The 17306-nt window shown below is 32.2% G+C and overlaps 2 protein-coding genes and 1 pseudogene across 2 annotated transcripts in view; 1 reads left to right on the forward strand and 2 right to left on the reverse strand.

Annotated features, from left to right (window-relative positions):
- LOC139528714 (uncharacterized) overlaps positions 1 to 17306 on the reverse strand; it is a 51415-nt gene that overhangs the window by 6777 nt on the left and 27332 nt on the right. The gene's annotated exons all lie outside the window — the stretch shown is intronic.
- LOC139528713 (uncharacterized) lies at positions 1826 to 6505 on the forward strand (annotated as a pseudogene).
- On the reverse strand, positions 9003 to 12617 carry LOC139528715 (uncharacterized). Its single transcript, XM_071324845.1, has 3 exons — positions 12366 to 12617; positions 10621 to 10711; positions 9003 to 9691 (listed from the first exon to the last, which is right to left on the reverse strand). The coding sequence occupies exons 1-3, from the start codon at positions 12564 to 12566 to the stop codon at positions 9510 to 9512; spliced, it is 474 nt and encodes a 157-aa protein (XP_071180946.1). The 5' UTR covers positions 12567 to 12617; the 3' UTR covers positions 9003 to 9509.

The raw sequence follows: 17306 nt of genomic DNA on the forward strand, positions 1-17306 counted from the left end.
AATACTGGTATTGTATTATTTTAGCGTCATTTTTTTTCTGCATAGTATGTCATACTGTAACAATTAAAATCACAAAAATACTGAACTACGAGGAAAATTTAAACCCGGAAAGTCCCTAATTAAATAAAAAAAAATAAAAAAAACTCAAACACATCAAACGAATGGATAACAACTGTCATATTCCTGACTTGGACATAAAGAATATATTTCGGCTTTAATATTTACGAAAGAATTATAGATTGATGATGATAATATAAACAACTTAGCAAAAGACAAGTATTTTGTCTCAAGGGATCAAATAATTTCAGGATGGGACTGCCTGTCTGTCTTTTATCTTTGTTTTATTTTTATCCTCCTTTAACGATTGCTCAGTTGCACTTCAAATTGCAGTTTTGACTCCAGTGGGATTTGTATTGCTTTCATTTTATTGTCTCTATTTTGAAACAAAAAAAAATAATTTGCCAACCAGTTTCTAATGATATGCATGGAATGATAAATCTATTGCAGAGATTTCCAAAAAACGGAAAATTATAAGAATTACAAAAAACTGTATGTAGCTTGGCAACGAAAGATAAACAATAAAGGTGCATATCATGTACCTTCCAAAGAGGAATAATCATGATAATGAGAGGATATGTTTTGCAAAATCAAAACTAAGTTTTAATGGTAGGGACGTACCAATAGTTTTTAGCAAACCTTTCCAAAAATGGTATCGTAAAACAATTCAAAACAAAACATGGATCTGGGTAACTTTTGGGGTGTGTTCATGCAAGTGTTGCAATAAAAAAAAATATGCAGCTTCAATTTACGTAACAGATTCTCATTTACAAAATTACAAAAAATTACCTGCGGAAAAATGAAATTTAAAATGATATTTGATATCGTCTTATTGTGCTTTTGTTTAAATTGATATTTTCGTTTAAATGTTGTACAATTTAAAGGATTATCAAAATCAAAAACAGAAAAGAATACCATAAAAGGACGAACATTAAAGGTTTTGTAAACAAACAAAAATTTTGTTGGTGATTTAACAAGTAAAAATGATAAAATAACAACAAAAATCTATGATCATCTCAAAATGACTAGTAAATAAACTTTAAAAAATAACTTTATGGCAGAGATAATAACATATCTGCAAAATTCTACTCTATGAAATAGTATTTTGATATCTATTTATTTTAACGATTTCAACTTTTCAAATTGTCTCACCATTACCAGTTCATCCATTTAGTTTTTTGCTGACGATTTGGACTTGATGTCCCATTAGCTACTCCTAAACCAGCATTCTTTGTCGTCAAATGTTTAATTATTTCCTGATGTGAAACAATAAATCATGTTTAAAAAATAATAAAAAAAACTTTATATATACAAATGTATCTTGCATCTGTGTCGCTTTCGTGGATTTTTCTACGTTAGGAATGTTGAAAGTCAATACGTAAAGCCAAATATATATATATAAGATATGAACCAATTGAAGAGCCATATGACACAAAAAGAACACAGAAAAACTAAATCCAACTAAGATCAACTTTCAAATTGCTTGAGGGAGATGAAACGTTATTTTCTAAGTTCGACATTTATTATGTTATTATAATCTTTTAAACGACATATTTTGGTAAGGTTTGATGTAAATATGATAAGTACCGGAGTACTGACTACTGAGCTTATGACACCATCTGGATCGAATGGCAATCTAGCAGCGTATCAAATGCTAAACAATATTAAAATCACAAATAAAATTTATTAATTATATGCGTCTAAACATTGGACTTTTTATTAAATTGAAAAACTTTGAAAAATGACACGATCCATTCGTTTAGCTTCCGATAATACTGCAATGTTCTATTGACATAACATTATTGGAAAAAGTGTAATAGTACATTGTACAAGCAAAAATGGTTTTCATTGCATAGAGAATAATGCATTGCTATAAAATTAGTGTCAGTAAAACTGTTGAACCACATAATTTTTTATGTAAATTAAGATATGATAGATATATAATTTCTACATTTTAGAAGAGCAATGCAGCGATTACTTCATATGATTTTTGTTTTAACTATGATTGGCACTATTGATGTCAAGTGTCAAAATCCTAACGACACATGGTGGGATATTCTGAAGACACAAGGAGTAGCGTTTAAAAATGACACATGTAGAAGAAATGATAAGACATGCGAGTGCTATCTAACAATAGAACACAGGTTAACCATGATGGATGAAAAGGAAATGATTTTTCTCGTGCCTTCAGGAGGTAGATTTCGATCATTCAACGACTTGAATAAAGAGTATAGCCAAGAAGAAGAAGAGGAATTTATCGCTGCAGACGGATACGGATCTCGTATGGTTATAGCTGTCAATCGCCGGTTTCCGGGTCCTCAAATAACATCATATGAGAATCAAAATATCATTGTACACATGCGAAATTTAATGCATACCGAAAGTACAACAATTCACTTTCATGGTATACACCAATAAAAAAAACACCGTGGTCTGATGGTATCGCTTTTTTTGCACAATGTCCAATCTTTCCGGGACAAATTTATACATATTCATTTTATGCATCGCCATTTGGAACAAGTTTCTATCACGCACATATTGGAGATCAACGAAGCGCAGGACTATATGGACCACTGGTTATCATACCATTGTCCACTCTGAATATATCTACTCCGCAGGATGATAACAATGGAAAAGTACACACGGTTACCATTCAGGACTGGAATCACTTTGATGATCCGGAAACATTGTACCAACGCATGATGTTCGGTACATTTGACCTTCAGGAAAATAAACAAATTGATACTACATCTGATATATCGAGCGCTTATTTTACTCGTTTTCACTGTCATTCTGGCATAATAAATGGAAAAGGTCGCTTTTACAATTCACTAACGGCACATAACCAAGCTCCGCTGACAACATACGATGTTGAACCGAATACATATTATCGTTTTAGAGTCATAGGTGCAGCAACTCTATATCCCTTTCGTGTTTATATTCAAGGTCATGAATCAATTCGTATAGTTGCGTCTGATGGATTTGAAATTGAACCGATTGAAGTAGACTCCTTGATCATACATCTAGGTGAAAGAATTGATTTTATTTTGAAAACAGACCAGGTGTCGGGAAATAATTTATTGGTAGCGGAAACTTTAGAAGTAGAGCCAGCCTCTTTGAATCAGTATCACGCAGCCGAAGCCATTATATATTATACTGACACAACGGTAAATCTTAATCCACCAAAGGGATCACCAAATAGTTGCTCACAGGGAAAACAATGTAAGATCTTTAATTGCCCATATCTTTATTATCCACCAGATCAAAACAGAACATGTCTTACCTGGAATGACGCCAAAACAATAGATCCCAATTCAAATATTGAAGAAGTTAAAGGAGTGGCAATAGAACGATTTTATAATTTTGCTTTTCTGGGGGAGAATGGTTACACTCCAGGGTCAGTCAATGGGCATCAATTTCTACCCCCAACTGTAGCAGCATACGCCGAATGGGATAAGGTTGAACAAAACTGTGGTGAATGTAGCGAATCAAGTATCTGTGAATGTACGTACTACGACACAATAGATAATGGTAATACTGATCAAGTTTATCAATTTGTTATGACGAACATTGGTAATGGAGCCGGCTGGTCACATCCTATTCATCTACATGGTCATTCTTTTTACGTCATGAAAATGGGTTTTGCCTCTTATAATTCATCAACCGGCAAATTGATACCGGATAGAGGTAACAAGACATTATATGCAACGATGGAAAAAATTTCTGTAACAATGCACAATGGCAAAATTCGACATGGTCAAATGGAAATCATCCAACGTTAAATTGGGATAATCCACCACAAAAGGATACAATTATTGTACCGACAGGTGCATATGTCGTCATCCGATTCAAGGCAGATAATCCAGGCCTCTGGTTTTTCCATTGTCACATCGATCTCCACAATACCAATGGGATGGGAATGATGATAAACGAATCTCCTAAGTATCATAAAAAAGTACCAAAAGACTTCCCCCGATGCAAGAATATATCGTTATTAACGGTGATGGTAGGTTTTTATACAAAAGATTTAGGTTCCCGAATATTAATGAACATGTATATAAGACCCAAGTATAACAAATATTAAATTTTTTATGAAAAAAATTGATTCAAGATAAAAGCATCAATAAAAGAGAAATGGTAAAGACAGTAACTAACGATAACTAGTGAAATACAGGATTCTGATAATTTGTTAGGGGGGTGAGGATGGTTTTTAGCTCTTTAACGTTTATTTATATATGAAACACGTCATTCTTCTTCTAAATAAGTTATGATTTAAAGATAAAAGTTTCTGAAACTAACGCCATGGATATGCCCAATTCTTAAACTATAATATACTTGTCAGCTTTAATGCACGTGTTTTTAAAAGTTGACGTAATCAAAATTCATAAGAGGCAGACTTCAACTGCATATTTTTAGAGAAGACCTTTTTTAATTATCATTAACTGTTGTGTGCAACCTTTCAGTTGACGTTCTTATCTATCAATGTTGACAAAATAAAAGATCCTGGTTTTTTTGTTTAATCTCTTTCTTGGTCAAAGAGACAACAACTCGGTCGACCCAAGAGCAAAAACAACCGAATGTCATCATATGGTCTTCAAAAACCAACTTTCGATGACGTGCTTCATTAGACAACTAAACAAGAATGTGTGCTACAATACAACAGTTGTACATGTTTTTATTCATCAACATATATATACTTAGGACCGCTGCAAATGTTTGCACCTGTCCTAAGTCAGGAATCTGATGTACAGTAGTTGTCGTTTGTTTATGTAATATATACGTGTTTCTCGTTTCTCGTTTTGTTTATATAGATTAGACCGTTGGTTTTCCCGTTTGAATGGTTTTACACTAGTAATTTTGGGGCCCTTTATAGCTTGTTGTTCGGTGTGAGCCAAAGCTCCGTGTTGAAGGCCGTACTTTAACCTATAATGGTTTACTTTTTAAATTGTTATTTGTATGGAGAGTTGTCTCATTGGCACTCACACCACATCTTCCTATATCTATTTTAATAGTGACATTATCATTATCTGCATATGCAATAGTTTTCTCTGTTAACATTACAATTCAGGTATTGTATTTTTGTAAAAACAAAATGAAAAATGGGAATATCTCATTGATAAAAATGAAGTATTCAGTTTTGGGCGTTCGTGATTATGAATTGGTTAACCATTATCTTATGACAAGAGAGTCCAATTATTTTTTTTAATTTGTCGCTATTCATTACAAAAGAATAATATGAAAAACTAATGATAACACTTGTGGAACAGAAACGAACTGTCTTAAGTTTCTCTTACAATGTGTAGGTCGTATGTATGTTTTTGTGTACAATAAATAAGAATATTTGTAAGATAAAATTACACTCCTTGGTAAATTATATGTGTTTCCTTTGTATTCACTATGACATACGTACTAAATAAACATTAACCATTATTGTATCAATTTCAGGATTTGATACTGTTACACCAACATTCGTCTTTAGCCTGTCCTTAGTGGTATTTGTGTACACTGAAATGATTGTATAATGACACAGACATTAACAAGTATAGTTCACCGTACGGCCTTCAACAATGAACAAAGCCCATACCGCCTAGTCAGCTATAAAAAGGCCCCTATAAGACAATGAAAAACAATTCAAACGAGAAAACTAACGGCCTTATTTATATGAAAAAATGAACGAAAAACAAATATGTAACACATAAACAAACGACAACCACTGAATTATAGGCTCCTGACTTGGGACAGGCACATTATGGGTCAATTATTTTTTTCGCCACCTCTTTTGCCAAAGCAAAATATTTTTCGCCACTTTATTATTTTTTTCGCCAAGTAACATAAATATATTTTTCGTTTAAAATTTTCTTTTTTTTTTACCCCCCCCCCCCCCTTTTCCCCTGAATAAGATGAGTTTGCCCCATTGTTGTCTATGATTATTCTCTCAAACTTATCTAAGATGTATGAATACTAAACATTTCCCTTAAAAAAGAAGAACTTTTTTACTTAAAAGGGGGAAAAAATCATTATATTTTGAACAACTTTTCTAAAAGAAGGGGCTACTTAATTACTTTTTTAATAATAAAGAAGATATAAGTCACTGAATATAACAAAATTATTGGATATGTTCTGACCATATAATACCAGAAAGATTTATAATTCTTTGAGAAAGTTTCTTCAAAAGAAAAAAAAGTATGTGCCTTTTTGTACTAAGAAGTGATTTTTACAACAAAACTTTTATTAAGGTGTAGTCATTACATTGAAGGGTTACTCTCACTAGAGGGGTAGTTCCCAACCTTTTGCATAGATTTCTTCATAATGACAATTTTTCCTTTTTAGACCATCGTTGATGAAAAAATTGAGACGTAAAACAATGCTTGAAATACGTCGTGTCACTTAAACAACTTAAACGTACTCTTACAAATAAATTATCTATATCAAAGTCAAAGGATAAAGTTTAAAATCTGAGATTTTTCTTGCTTTTGAACATTTTTCGTCATAACGACAGTTTTCTTTTCTGGACCATCATTAAAAGAGGGAGAGTAAACACTCAAAAGTTTGCTTCGAACACGTGCGTCGCAAAGGGGTTAATAAATCCTTTATGTGACATGTGACGGACGCCATTTAACCATATCAATTTGTTAAACAATGCAATCAACACCTTTATTAATTAGTCCTTCGTTGTCGATAGCTATAAAATGCAATCAGCTGATTATTGATTTTCTGTCAAAATCTTAACGAGTTCAAGGTGAATTCCGAGTAAGTCCAAGAAACCAGAAAAAAAGTAAATAAAAAAGATGGACGAAATTAAATCGTTGTATGTATACATAATTCTTTCGCCAAATTCTTTCGCCAATGACGAATTTTAATCGCCACAATTATTATTTTTTCGCAAATTGCGAAAATGGTGACCGCCAGCGGAAACCCTGCCGCACATACATAAATAATGTGGCGGGGTTAAAAATGTTAGCGGGATCGCAACCCTCCCTCTAACCTTGGACAGTGGTATAGCAGTACAACATAAGAACGAACTATAAAAAAAAACTCTTTACCAAACAAAATGAATTTCATTCAAATACAATGAATAAAGGAATTATTTATGCGACGAAGATGGAACTAAGTACTATCGTTGATTAGTAATTTGGTTACTTTGACGTAGAGATATGTAAAAATGAAGAGATAATTTTTATTATTTAGATTTTTTGTTATTGTTATTTTTTTAATTTTTCAGATGTAAACGTTAGGCTTAATATCCCTGAATATTACAGTTTTGCTTCTGTGTTTCCCGATTCGAATTGATACGCCAATCGTTCTGATTATTATAAGCATAATAAATTCTATACCAAACCATATAAATTTCATTCAAATAGAATGACTAAAGGAATTATTTTTTCGATGAAGATATAAATAAGCACCACCGTTGATTAGTTATTTGGTTACTTTCACATGGAGATTTAAAAATGAAGAGACAGTTCTTATTGTTTATGGAGTTTTTTATGCCCCACCTACGATAGTAGAGGGGCATTATGTTTTCTGGTCTGTGCCTCCGTTTGTTCGTTCGTCCGTCCATCTGTCCCGCTTCGGGTTAAAGTTTTTGGTCAAGGTAGTTTTTGATGAGGCTGATGTCCGATCATCTTGAAACTTAATACACATGTTGCTTATATGATCTTTCTAATTTTCAAGCCAAATTAAACTTTTTACCCCAATTTCACGGTCAACTGAACATAGAAAATGAAAGTGTGAGTTTCAGTTTAAAGTTTTTGGTCAAGGTAGTTTTTGATAAAGTTGAAGTCCGATCAACTAGGAACTTAGTACACATGTTTCCTATGGTATAATCATTTAATTTTAATGCGAAATGAGATTTTTTACCCAATTTCACGGTCCATTGAACATCGAAAATGATAGTGCGAGTGGGGCATCCGTGAACTTTGGACACATTCTTGTTTTTTTATTATTTTAATTTATTTTAATATCTTTAAGGTATAAACGTAATGCTTAATTTCCCCAATCAGTTTTGTGATTCTGTGATTCCAAATTCCAATTGTTTTTGTCATTCGTTCTGATTATTATATTAAAGAGAGGGACGAAAGATAAACTGACAACGCCACGGCTAAAAATGAAAAGTACAAACAGACAAACAATAGTACACATGACACAACATAGAACGCATTTTAAACTCTATAACAACCCATATGAATTTTTTTCAAATGTTTTCTTCTAATGTGTTTTGCCCTCTTATTTTCATAAAAAAAATTGGTTTGTGTTTATACCAGAACTTGTTAACACGTGTGGACTATCGTTTAAAAATAAAGTGTGGTTGTATTTCTTGTGAATTACAATTTTTTTTTACAATTTGATTGATTTATTGATAAAAATACAATTATGAACATTATTAATTAGCTAACCTAATGAATATTATTGATAGTCAATTAATAGTAAGGATTGATCGGAATCAGTCTATGGTTGGGAGAGGGATTAAGACTGGCATAGGAAAATGATATTCAACTTTGCAAAACGCTACCTTTGGGCCACTCAGATAGTTGTTGCAATAGTTGCTACCGTGCAGAGGATGACGCATTGGATGGAACATCTCAAACCTGACTGGATGTGGCTGATAATTTAAACACTTAACACAGCCATCAGGACGCCGAACTTCAGGTTTTACTGCCGGCCGAAAAAAGACAAAGTGACCATATTCATATTCCCCACTCACCATTTGGGTCGATGGGTCATAATGCAGTTGGGGGTAAACATGTTTGCAAGTCAATCATCTGACTAAACTAAGACAATGGTGTAAACACACAAGATAAGAATTTACTATACTCGAATCCTTATTTGAATCAAGATATCACATTCGAATTTTTTTTTTGGACCAGCATCGGCATTTGAAAGACCCTCAATGCACGAAAAGAAGGAGATATTGACGTTTTATTAGCTGTAAAAGAGAGGCGAAAGATCCAAGTACAGACATCAGAAAAATACGACATACTGTACATACATAGAATTATTCATATGTCAAAATACCTTCAATAATAATGTCAAATTCTCTTAGAAAAAACATATTTTATCATTCATTTAGATTTTTATAATGTTTATATGCTTTCATTTTTCACAATGTGATTGGAACAATCGCGTCCCTTGAACAATTTAAAATACAACTATTTTGACAAACAAGATATATAACATTTCTAACAAAGCAAACATTTATTCTAAACAAGAGTTATCCGTAGATTGGTAGGTTCGTCAATATACTGAGACGTATCTTCTGATAATATTGTTCAGTCGGACATTACTATGTTTCAGAAAGATTTCAACAATATGCCCTAAAATGACGATATTTTCAACTTTTGTATCAATAGCGTGATCCAATAAATGATCTTTCAAATTAAAAAATGTAATCACCAGAATCAGGTAGTTTTTAAAACAAATCACCAAATGTAACCCGACTCTGGTCCTGAATTTTAAAAACGTTCTAAGCAGAATCTACACTCCCGTTTACAGTGATATGCCATATATAGCCATGATCCATGTCCCCACCGTGCACCTCCTAAATACGTATCTATGTTGTTCTTATCACATCCTCCTCGTGAAGACCAATACCGACAGTACGTTGTGTAGGGATTACCGTTCAAACACTGGTAGTCTGAAATATATATATAATTATCTTATAATAAGGGTATCCTCCTCGTATAGACCAATACGGACAGTACGTTACAGTGGAATCGCCGTTTAAACACAGGTAGTCTGAAATATATACAATTAGACCTTAGTTATATCTTATCACACCCTCCTCGTGTAGACAAATACGGACAGTACGATACAGAGGAATCGCCGTTTAAACACTGGTAGTCTGTAATATATATATATAATTAGACCATTATTTGACCATCAACCATGTTATAGTGTCGTACGTCAAGTTAACTCGATTAATTGAATTGTAATATAACTCTATGAAATGGTATATTATGTTTATCAATATGATACCAAAGACAGTGGTGATTGGGCAAGGATGGACACACGCCATGCCAACATTATTGTTATTTAAAAGGGGATATAGAATTTAGTATTCAAAGAATTGACAAAAATGACTGATACATTGCAGTTACAGTCCTATTGGATAGAATCATGTTGTCTTGCCTCTCTAAATGGTCACCTCCTTCTTAAAAAAATGAAAAAAATGAAAAAAGTTAGGAGCTGCGTTTGAGCAAGGCACATTAAGAATAAGTATATTTATAAGCAAAGAACAGACAATTTTAGGATATTATTCTGAGTGCTGCATTAAATTGAACAAATTACTTTCATTCGAACTACTCATATGAAATGACAATCCATCTGTATTTAAAAATCTGGAATGAATGCCTGTCGTTTATTAGTATTATGTTAATTAAGGAGACCAGATTTTCAAGTAGTTATTGACAAACACCAACGATGAGTTTCAACAATAAATATTCATGTGTCATTTGGGAATAAAATAAATATTTTAAGAGAAATAGCCTTGAACAATATTAGGAAATTGATTTCAAATGTCACTTAAATTTATTAGCATATCAAAATTAATATTGATAGACTTACATGGAACGCAACTACTGTCGTACTCGCTTTCCCTCAAGCAGATTTCCTCGTCCTGACAGCCATGATAGCCACCACATGTTCCTCCTAATTTCTAAAATTAATGCATGGTATACGTAATATTTATGTAAATGTCTTGTACAGAAAGGATTTTTCTTTTCGGTTTTGTTTCTGTTTCTTTTGCTATTCTTCAAATATATTTTCATTTGGTGCTTAGTTTTGTTTTTTCGTAAACTGTGTTAATATATTTTATATGTGTTTCTATGCAAAAATTATATTTATAATACATTTTGTATGTGTTTCTATGCAACACTTATAATTATAATATATTTTGTAAGTGGTTTTATGCAACATGTATAATTATAATATAATTTGTAAGTGATTTTATGCAACAAGTATAATTATAATATATTGTGTAGGTGATTTTATGTACAAGTATACTTATAATATATTGTGTAGGTGATTTTATGCAACAAGTATAATTATAATATATTTTGTAGGTGATTTTATGTACAAGTATAATTATAATATATTGTGTATGTGATTTTATGTACAAGTATAATTATAATATATTGTGTATGTGATTTTATGAACAAGTATAATTATAATATGTTTTGTATGTGATTTTATGAACAAGTATAATTATAATATATTTGTATGTGATTTTATGAACAAGTATAATAATAATATATTGTGTAGGTGATTTTATGTACAAGTATAATTATAATATATTTTGTATGTGATTTTATGAACAAGTATAATTATAATATATTGTGTAGGTGATTTTATGTACAAGTATAATTATAATATATTTTGTATGTGATTTTATGAACAAGTATAATTATAATATATTGTGTAGGTGATTTTATGTACAAGTATAATTATAATATATTTTGTATGTGATTTTATGCAACAAGTATAATTATAATATATTTTGTAGGTGATTTTATGCAACAAGTATAATTATAATATATTGTGTAGGTGATTTTATGCAACAAATATACCGTAATATATTTTGTATTTGATTTTATGCAACAAGAATAATTATAATATATTTTATGAACGATACATCATACTGTCACTAAATATAATATGTAACAGTTGAAAGAGAATAAGAATCAGATTCAGGACGTATCAGAAAATGACACCCAGGAGTGCAACCATGCTGCAGTTAGAACTGTAGCATAAACAGACACAAACAATGCTTGTGCAAAGCCTAACCACAGTCTTAGACATTACGTAGATAAGTACCACAAAATACATTTAAGAGCGTTGATTGGATATTTTATCGAAAACAATCGAACGTTTTAGCGACAAAGTATTATCCTTTTGGCGCAAGATTTTTAATCCATTTAAGCTAAAAATGAAATTATTAATGTCCATTTTAATACCAGTTTGTTCACCTATTTTAGCGAAAATTGAAATTATCAATGCCCATTTAAGCGACAGAAATCATGATAAATTAACAGAATAAAGATAGCAGTTTAGAAAATATTTTACCAATTGAAATACAGCACTAAAAGTCTAAAAAGTCAACGCAAGTGTTATAAGTCCTTTCTAGCCTGAAAATTTTATCATAAAACTGCAGAAGAAAATATTCCTTCTATTTCTCTTGTCTAATTGAGGTCCAATTTGTTACATTTTAGTTGGCAATTGCCAATGGCAGTCAGCAGGGTTTAGGAACATCCGTTGTTCGACCGGCTAGTCAATTGCGTGTTGTTTAAATATATCATTTTATATATACTTACAGTTGGGATGTCATCCTTCCATGCAAACACATAATCATTGTTGGAATCTAAATTACGGATTGTCCATTCCATATTTGAAATGAGACATTTTTTGTCGACACGACCAAAACTAAAAGATTTGCATTTGTTGAAACTAAGGCATATTTGAGCACACTGGTACATAGATGGTACGATGTTCCTTAAGACTACATGTCGACTCATTTTTCTTCCTTCCGTAAATTTAAATTTAAGAATAGATTGAGACTGAGAATATATTCCTGGTATGAATAATACTGTTATGTACATATTAAACACACTATACATTGTCTTAAACCGATGTAATTAATCACTTTTAGACTTTTTTTTTCATTAAATAACCGTTTAAATCAAAGATTCTATTAGCTTGACGTGTCATTCAAATATTGTAAGTTTTATATTCTACCCCTGATAAATCTCTGACAAATCAAGTAAATATAATTTATACGAGAAGCGATGATTTATCAGTACAGGAAGTCAATTAAATGAATAAAATCATTAAACAATTAAATGATTAGATTATTGCCAATGGATTCATAAGATGGTCCCTCGAGCAACCGTGATGTTTCCGTCACTCAATATTTCAATATTTACAAAATTACATTGGAGATCATTAGAATGATTTGAATTAACTTGGGTTCATTGTCCACTGATAACAATCGTAGCATCTATTTTATTGTGTGAACACTTCCCAACAATTATTATAATAATAGCTTTCTGGAGGTTTTTTTTTGTGTGAATTCGTCCCATTTATAGTTGTTTTTTCTCCTTCTATCTGAATACTTCCTACAAATACCTTTCCTCTGTGTGACTGCTTAAGTAAAAGTAAAATCACAAAAATACTGAACTCATAGGAAAATCAATTCGGAAAGTCTATAATCACATGGCAAAATCAAATAACAAAACGCACCAAAAACAAATTGACAAGAACTGTCATATTCCTGACTTGGTAAAAGCATATTCAAATGTAGAAAATGGTGAATTGAACCTGGTTTTATAGCTAGCAAAACCTCTCACTTGTATGACAGTCGCATCAAAGGTAGTGAAGCATGATTCGTTTTATCAATTTCAAGTCAAAATACCGTGCAAAAAGCTGTAAGCCTAGCCCTGTAATGATTTTGTAAAGCTGAGTTTAATGTCCCTCCCCTTAGGTGTAGGAGCATTAACGTTTCCCATTGTCCGTTTGTTCTTTCGTACGTCATGAAAATTTCTCTAACTACATTGCCTGGGACAAAGGTTTTAAATGTTTTCACAATACCACCAATCACCGATAAATTTCTAGTTTCGAAGGCTACAACTTTCACAAGAATACTGTACGTGGGTCAAGATGCGTATTAGGTTCTCCATAGGCCGTAATGGTAACGTTTTCTTCTGTTGCTCAGTCCATATCGTTAACTTGGATATGTGTGATGGCTCGTTTCGAAGCTGAGACATTAAATTTTCGGGGTACGTAAGATTACTTATTCCGTAAATTAGCAAACCCCAAGTATCCTTTTGTGATGCGGCTCCTCATGGTAAAAAAAATCCATTTTTAACACAATAAGTTTTTTGAAAATTTAATTCTTTGAACACATTTAATAGCTCCATACATTTTAAACATTTTTTCTGTATTCCACTACTTTCTAAATTAACACAAATGGTTCAGCTCAGTCATTTTTTTATCATAGAAATGTGTCAAATATCACTACACCGAGATTTTAATGTTACACGTGACTTTTTGAGTTCCTCATTTCAAGGCGCATTAGGCATATTGTCCCACGTGTTGTAATCTGTATCTCGGAGGAGTACGTCACTATTAACACTATTTTAAGGACCAGATCTTTTAGCAAAAGCTATCATAATATCTTTTATTAAGCTGGGGTCACACATTCACGATTTTTACTGTCGTCCTTGACAGGACCATTCCCGATTAAAATTTGTCAAAAGTCTGATCAAGATCCTGTTAATCGTGGATTGAAATTCGATTTGTATCTTTCGCCAGGTAAAATTTGACCGAGTCTGTCACGACTGCGTCCCGATTCTACCGAATGTAATCCGACAGAGATCAGATAGTGACAAGACAGTGAACCGACGATGACGGAAGTTATCCGTTCGAAAACTGTCGGCATAATCGGGAGGATCAGGTACTGTCGGAACGTAATCCTATCACGGTCCGCTCTATCGCATTGCAAACGGCTTTGTCTGGTCTCAGTCGTATTATATTCTGTTATTGTCGGGACTTCTCCAGATCATTCCCGTTCCACAGGACACCGTCCCGAATACACAGAACATTGTTAGGAATTCGATCCGATACAGCAGAATCTGTCACGACATAGGCACGATTGTAATCCGACTAGACAAAATCGGCTGAGTTTCCCCGAATGTTACGGGACGCACCTAACTGTCGGGGTGCTTTGCCGAACTATTCGGACCCTTCCCGACCAGTAGGAATCTGTTACGAACTAAAACGACTGCGTTCAGACAATAATAGGACATTCCAGATAATTGAGGATACTAATCCGACTTTTTCACTTTTCGTGTCGTATCGCTGTCTGATCTCAAACGGGAGCAATAATCGGCAATGTATGAACCCCGCATTATGAGGGTTAATAAAACATTGTCCTATTGCATCCTTAATTTTTAACTCTAATAATGTGTATTATTATCAGAAGGAATGCATTCGGCATTAACATATTTTTGGGTTTTTTTTGTGTTGCGAATCTATATATTAATTACTTGTCGTTCTAAAAATTACGAAAATTTCAATGCAATACGTCTGAAACGATCCCCCCTTGTACATGTATTTTATTCAGTAAAATTTGAAGGAGTATGTTTTAGCACATACTTACAACTTCTCGTCCAATCAAATTGCTTGAATTTGCTTTCTAATTTTCATAGTACATACTTTTTCCGTGTACTAAGTAACTACGCATGAATGACCACAAGGGTAAGATTTCATTGTATCGTAATTAAGATATTAGAAAAACAATTACTACTGGCTATTTTGAAAAAATTCTGTGTTCCAAATTTAACTAAATAGTTTGTAATTAGTTTTCAAACAGATTCTTAACATCCTACTAATCGTCTTTTAATCCATTTTTTTTTTTTACAATTAAAAGTTTAATTCTTTCATTAAAATAAAGAGTAACACTTATGGTTCTTTATACCTTGATTAAAATACAACTCCATCTAAAATCTGTAATCCTTTATCTTCCATGCAATTACTTTGTACACAAAACGATCGATAGTCAACCATGAATCTTTTGAAGGGAAATTATTAATAAAGCAATTTGATATATTTCGTCATAAATTGGTCGGTTATTGGTTGCCTAATGACCAGTGACAAATATTTCATGAATGTAAACTATCCACTGGACTACCTATGGGTACATACCAGGGGCAGATCCAGCCTTTTTAAAAGGTGTTTCAACCAAAGATTAAAAAAATGTATGGGAGGGGGATCCAACTGTTTGTACTCATTCAAAAGCATTTTCAATATAGTTTTAGTTTTTACGTGAATTTAAAAAATGTTTTCAAGAAGTTAAAGCTTTCACTGCAATTTAAGAATTGTCTGCTCTTGTTCAATTTATTTTGTCATCTTACCATGTAAATAAGTACATGTATAGTAAAACACCGCTTTATATCAATAAACGTACTTACACCAGCAGCTACCTAGCTTCTTTTCATTCTAAAGTCAAGGGTCTTTTGAAATCCCATTTTTACAATGATATTAGTGAGTAGATTTACAAAAATACGTTAATGAGCTACATCTAGTCAGCCAAAACATGAAAATTACACTAATTACAGGATTACTGAAGTTGTAAATATGTGCTAAATTGGATATTGTATAGAAAGGTATATAATATGAAACTAAGGGCTCGGGGCAAGCCCCTCGCTCTAAGTTTCATATTATATACCTTTCTATACAATAACCGACACTTATTACATCGTACTGTATGAAAATATTGTCAATTTTAGATTTTGAACTGTAGATATTAATGGCAAGGCAGACTGTCTTTAAACTGGTCCACTAACAAATATATCGTCACAAACGTCGTTTCTGAGTATAAAGTATGTTGTTAATGTGGTTGGTTAACTTGTGCGCCAGTTTTGAGAAATGCACATGATCGATGTATACATGTATGTATAATACGTTGTAAAAGTGGTTTTTTTTTGTTTTTTTTTTTGTGTACTGTACAAGTAAAACTTACTAAGAGTCCCCTGTCCTCAGCTCTAAAGACTGTTTTATAAAGGAACCTGTTTTTTTTTCACTTGGTTTATATTAGAAGGATTTAGTAGGACTACTAGTTCTTGAGTATCAGATAGATTTGGAAACATAGGATTATCTATTGTCATGTCATTAAAAAGTTTTATACGTAAAACATTATTAATTTGACAGTAGAGGAGAAAGTGATTTTCATCTTCTAAGGTTTTACAAGTTGGACATGTTCTATTGTCCCGAGGTATTTTTAGATATCTGCCCTTCTCAATGAGCAAATTATGGTCACTAATTCTAATTTTGGTAAATAAACGTCTGGTTTCAAAATTTGGATATTTTAGATAAAATTCTTGGTCTTATTTGATTTTAATAATTTTGTAAAGAAAAAGTTTGTTATTTTCGTTCAAACTATTTATTTAATTTTCCAGTAGTTCTGCATAAAAGTTGCATGTAATATTCTTGATCCAAGGCTTTAGTTTGTTAACTTGTTCCATATTTTGACAGGACATTTTTTTTTTGTATATCAATATTCATTGTGTTGAATCTTTGATAAAAGTGGACCAAGTATAAATTTCTTGTGAATCAAGGTGTTTACTTAATGTATAACTTTCTTTTAGTAATGGGTTTATGTTTTCAGTATTTAATCTAGCCCAATAAAGAATTGCTTGTGCTTGTATATATTTTTCTATTGGTTGTCTACCAAGTTCAGCTTTAACACCTAAATTAGC

Source organism: Mytilus edulis, chromosome 6, assembly GCF_963676685.1.
Source record: "Mytilus edulis chromosome 6, xbMytEdul2.2, whole genome shotgun sequence".
Taxonomy (NCBI): Eukaryota; Metazoa; Mollusca; class Bivalvia; order Mytilida; family Mytilidae; genus Mytilus; species Mytilus edulis.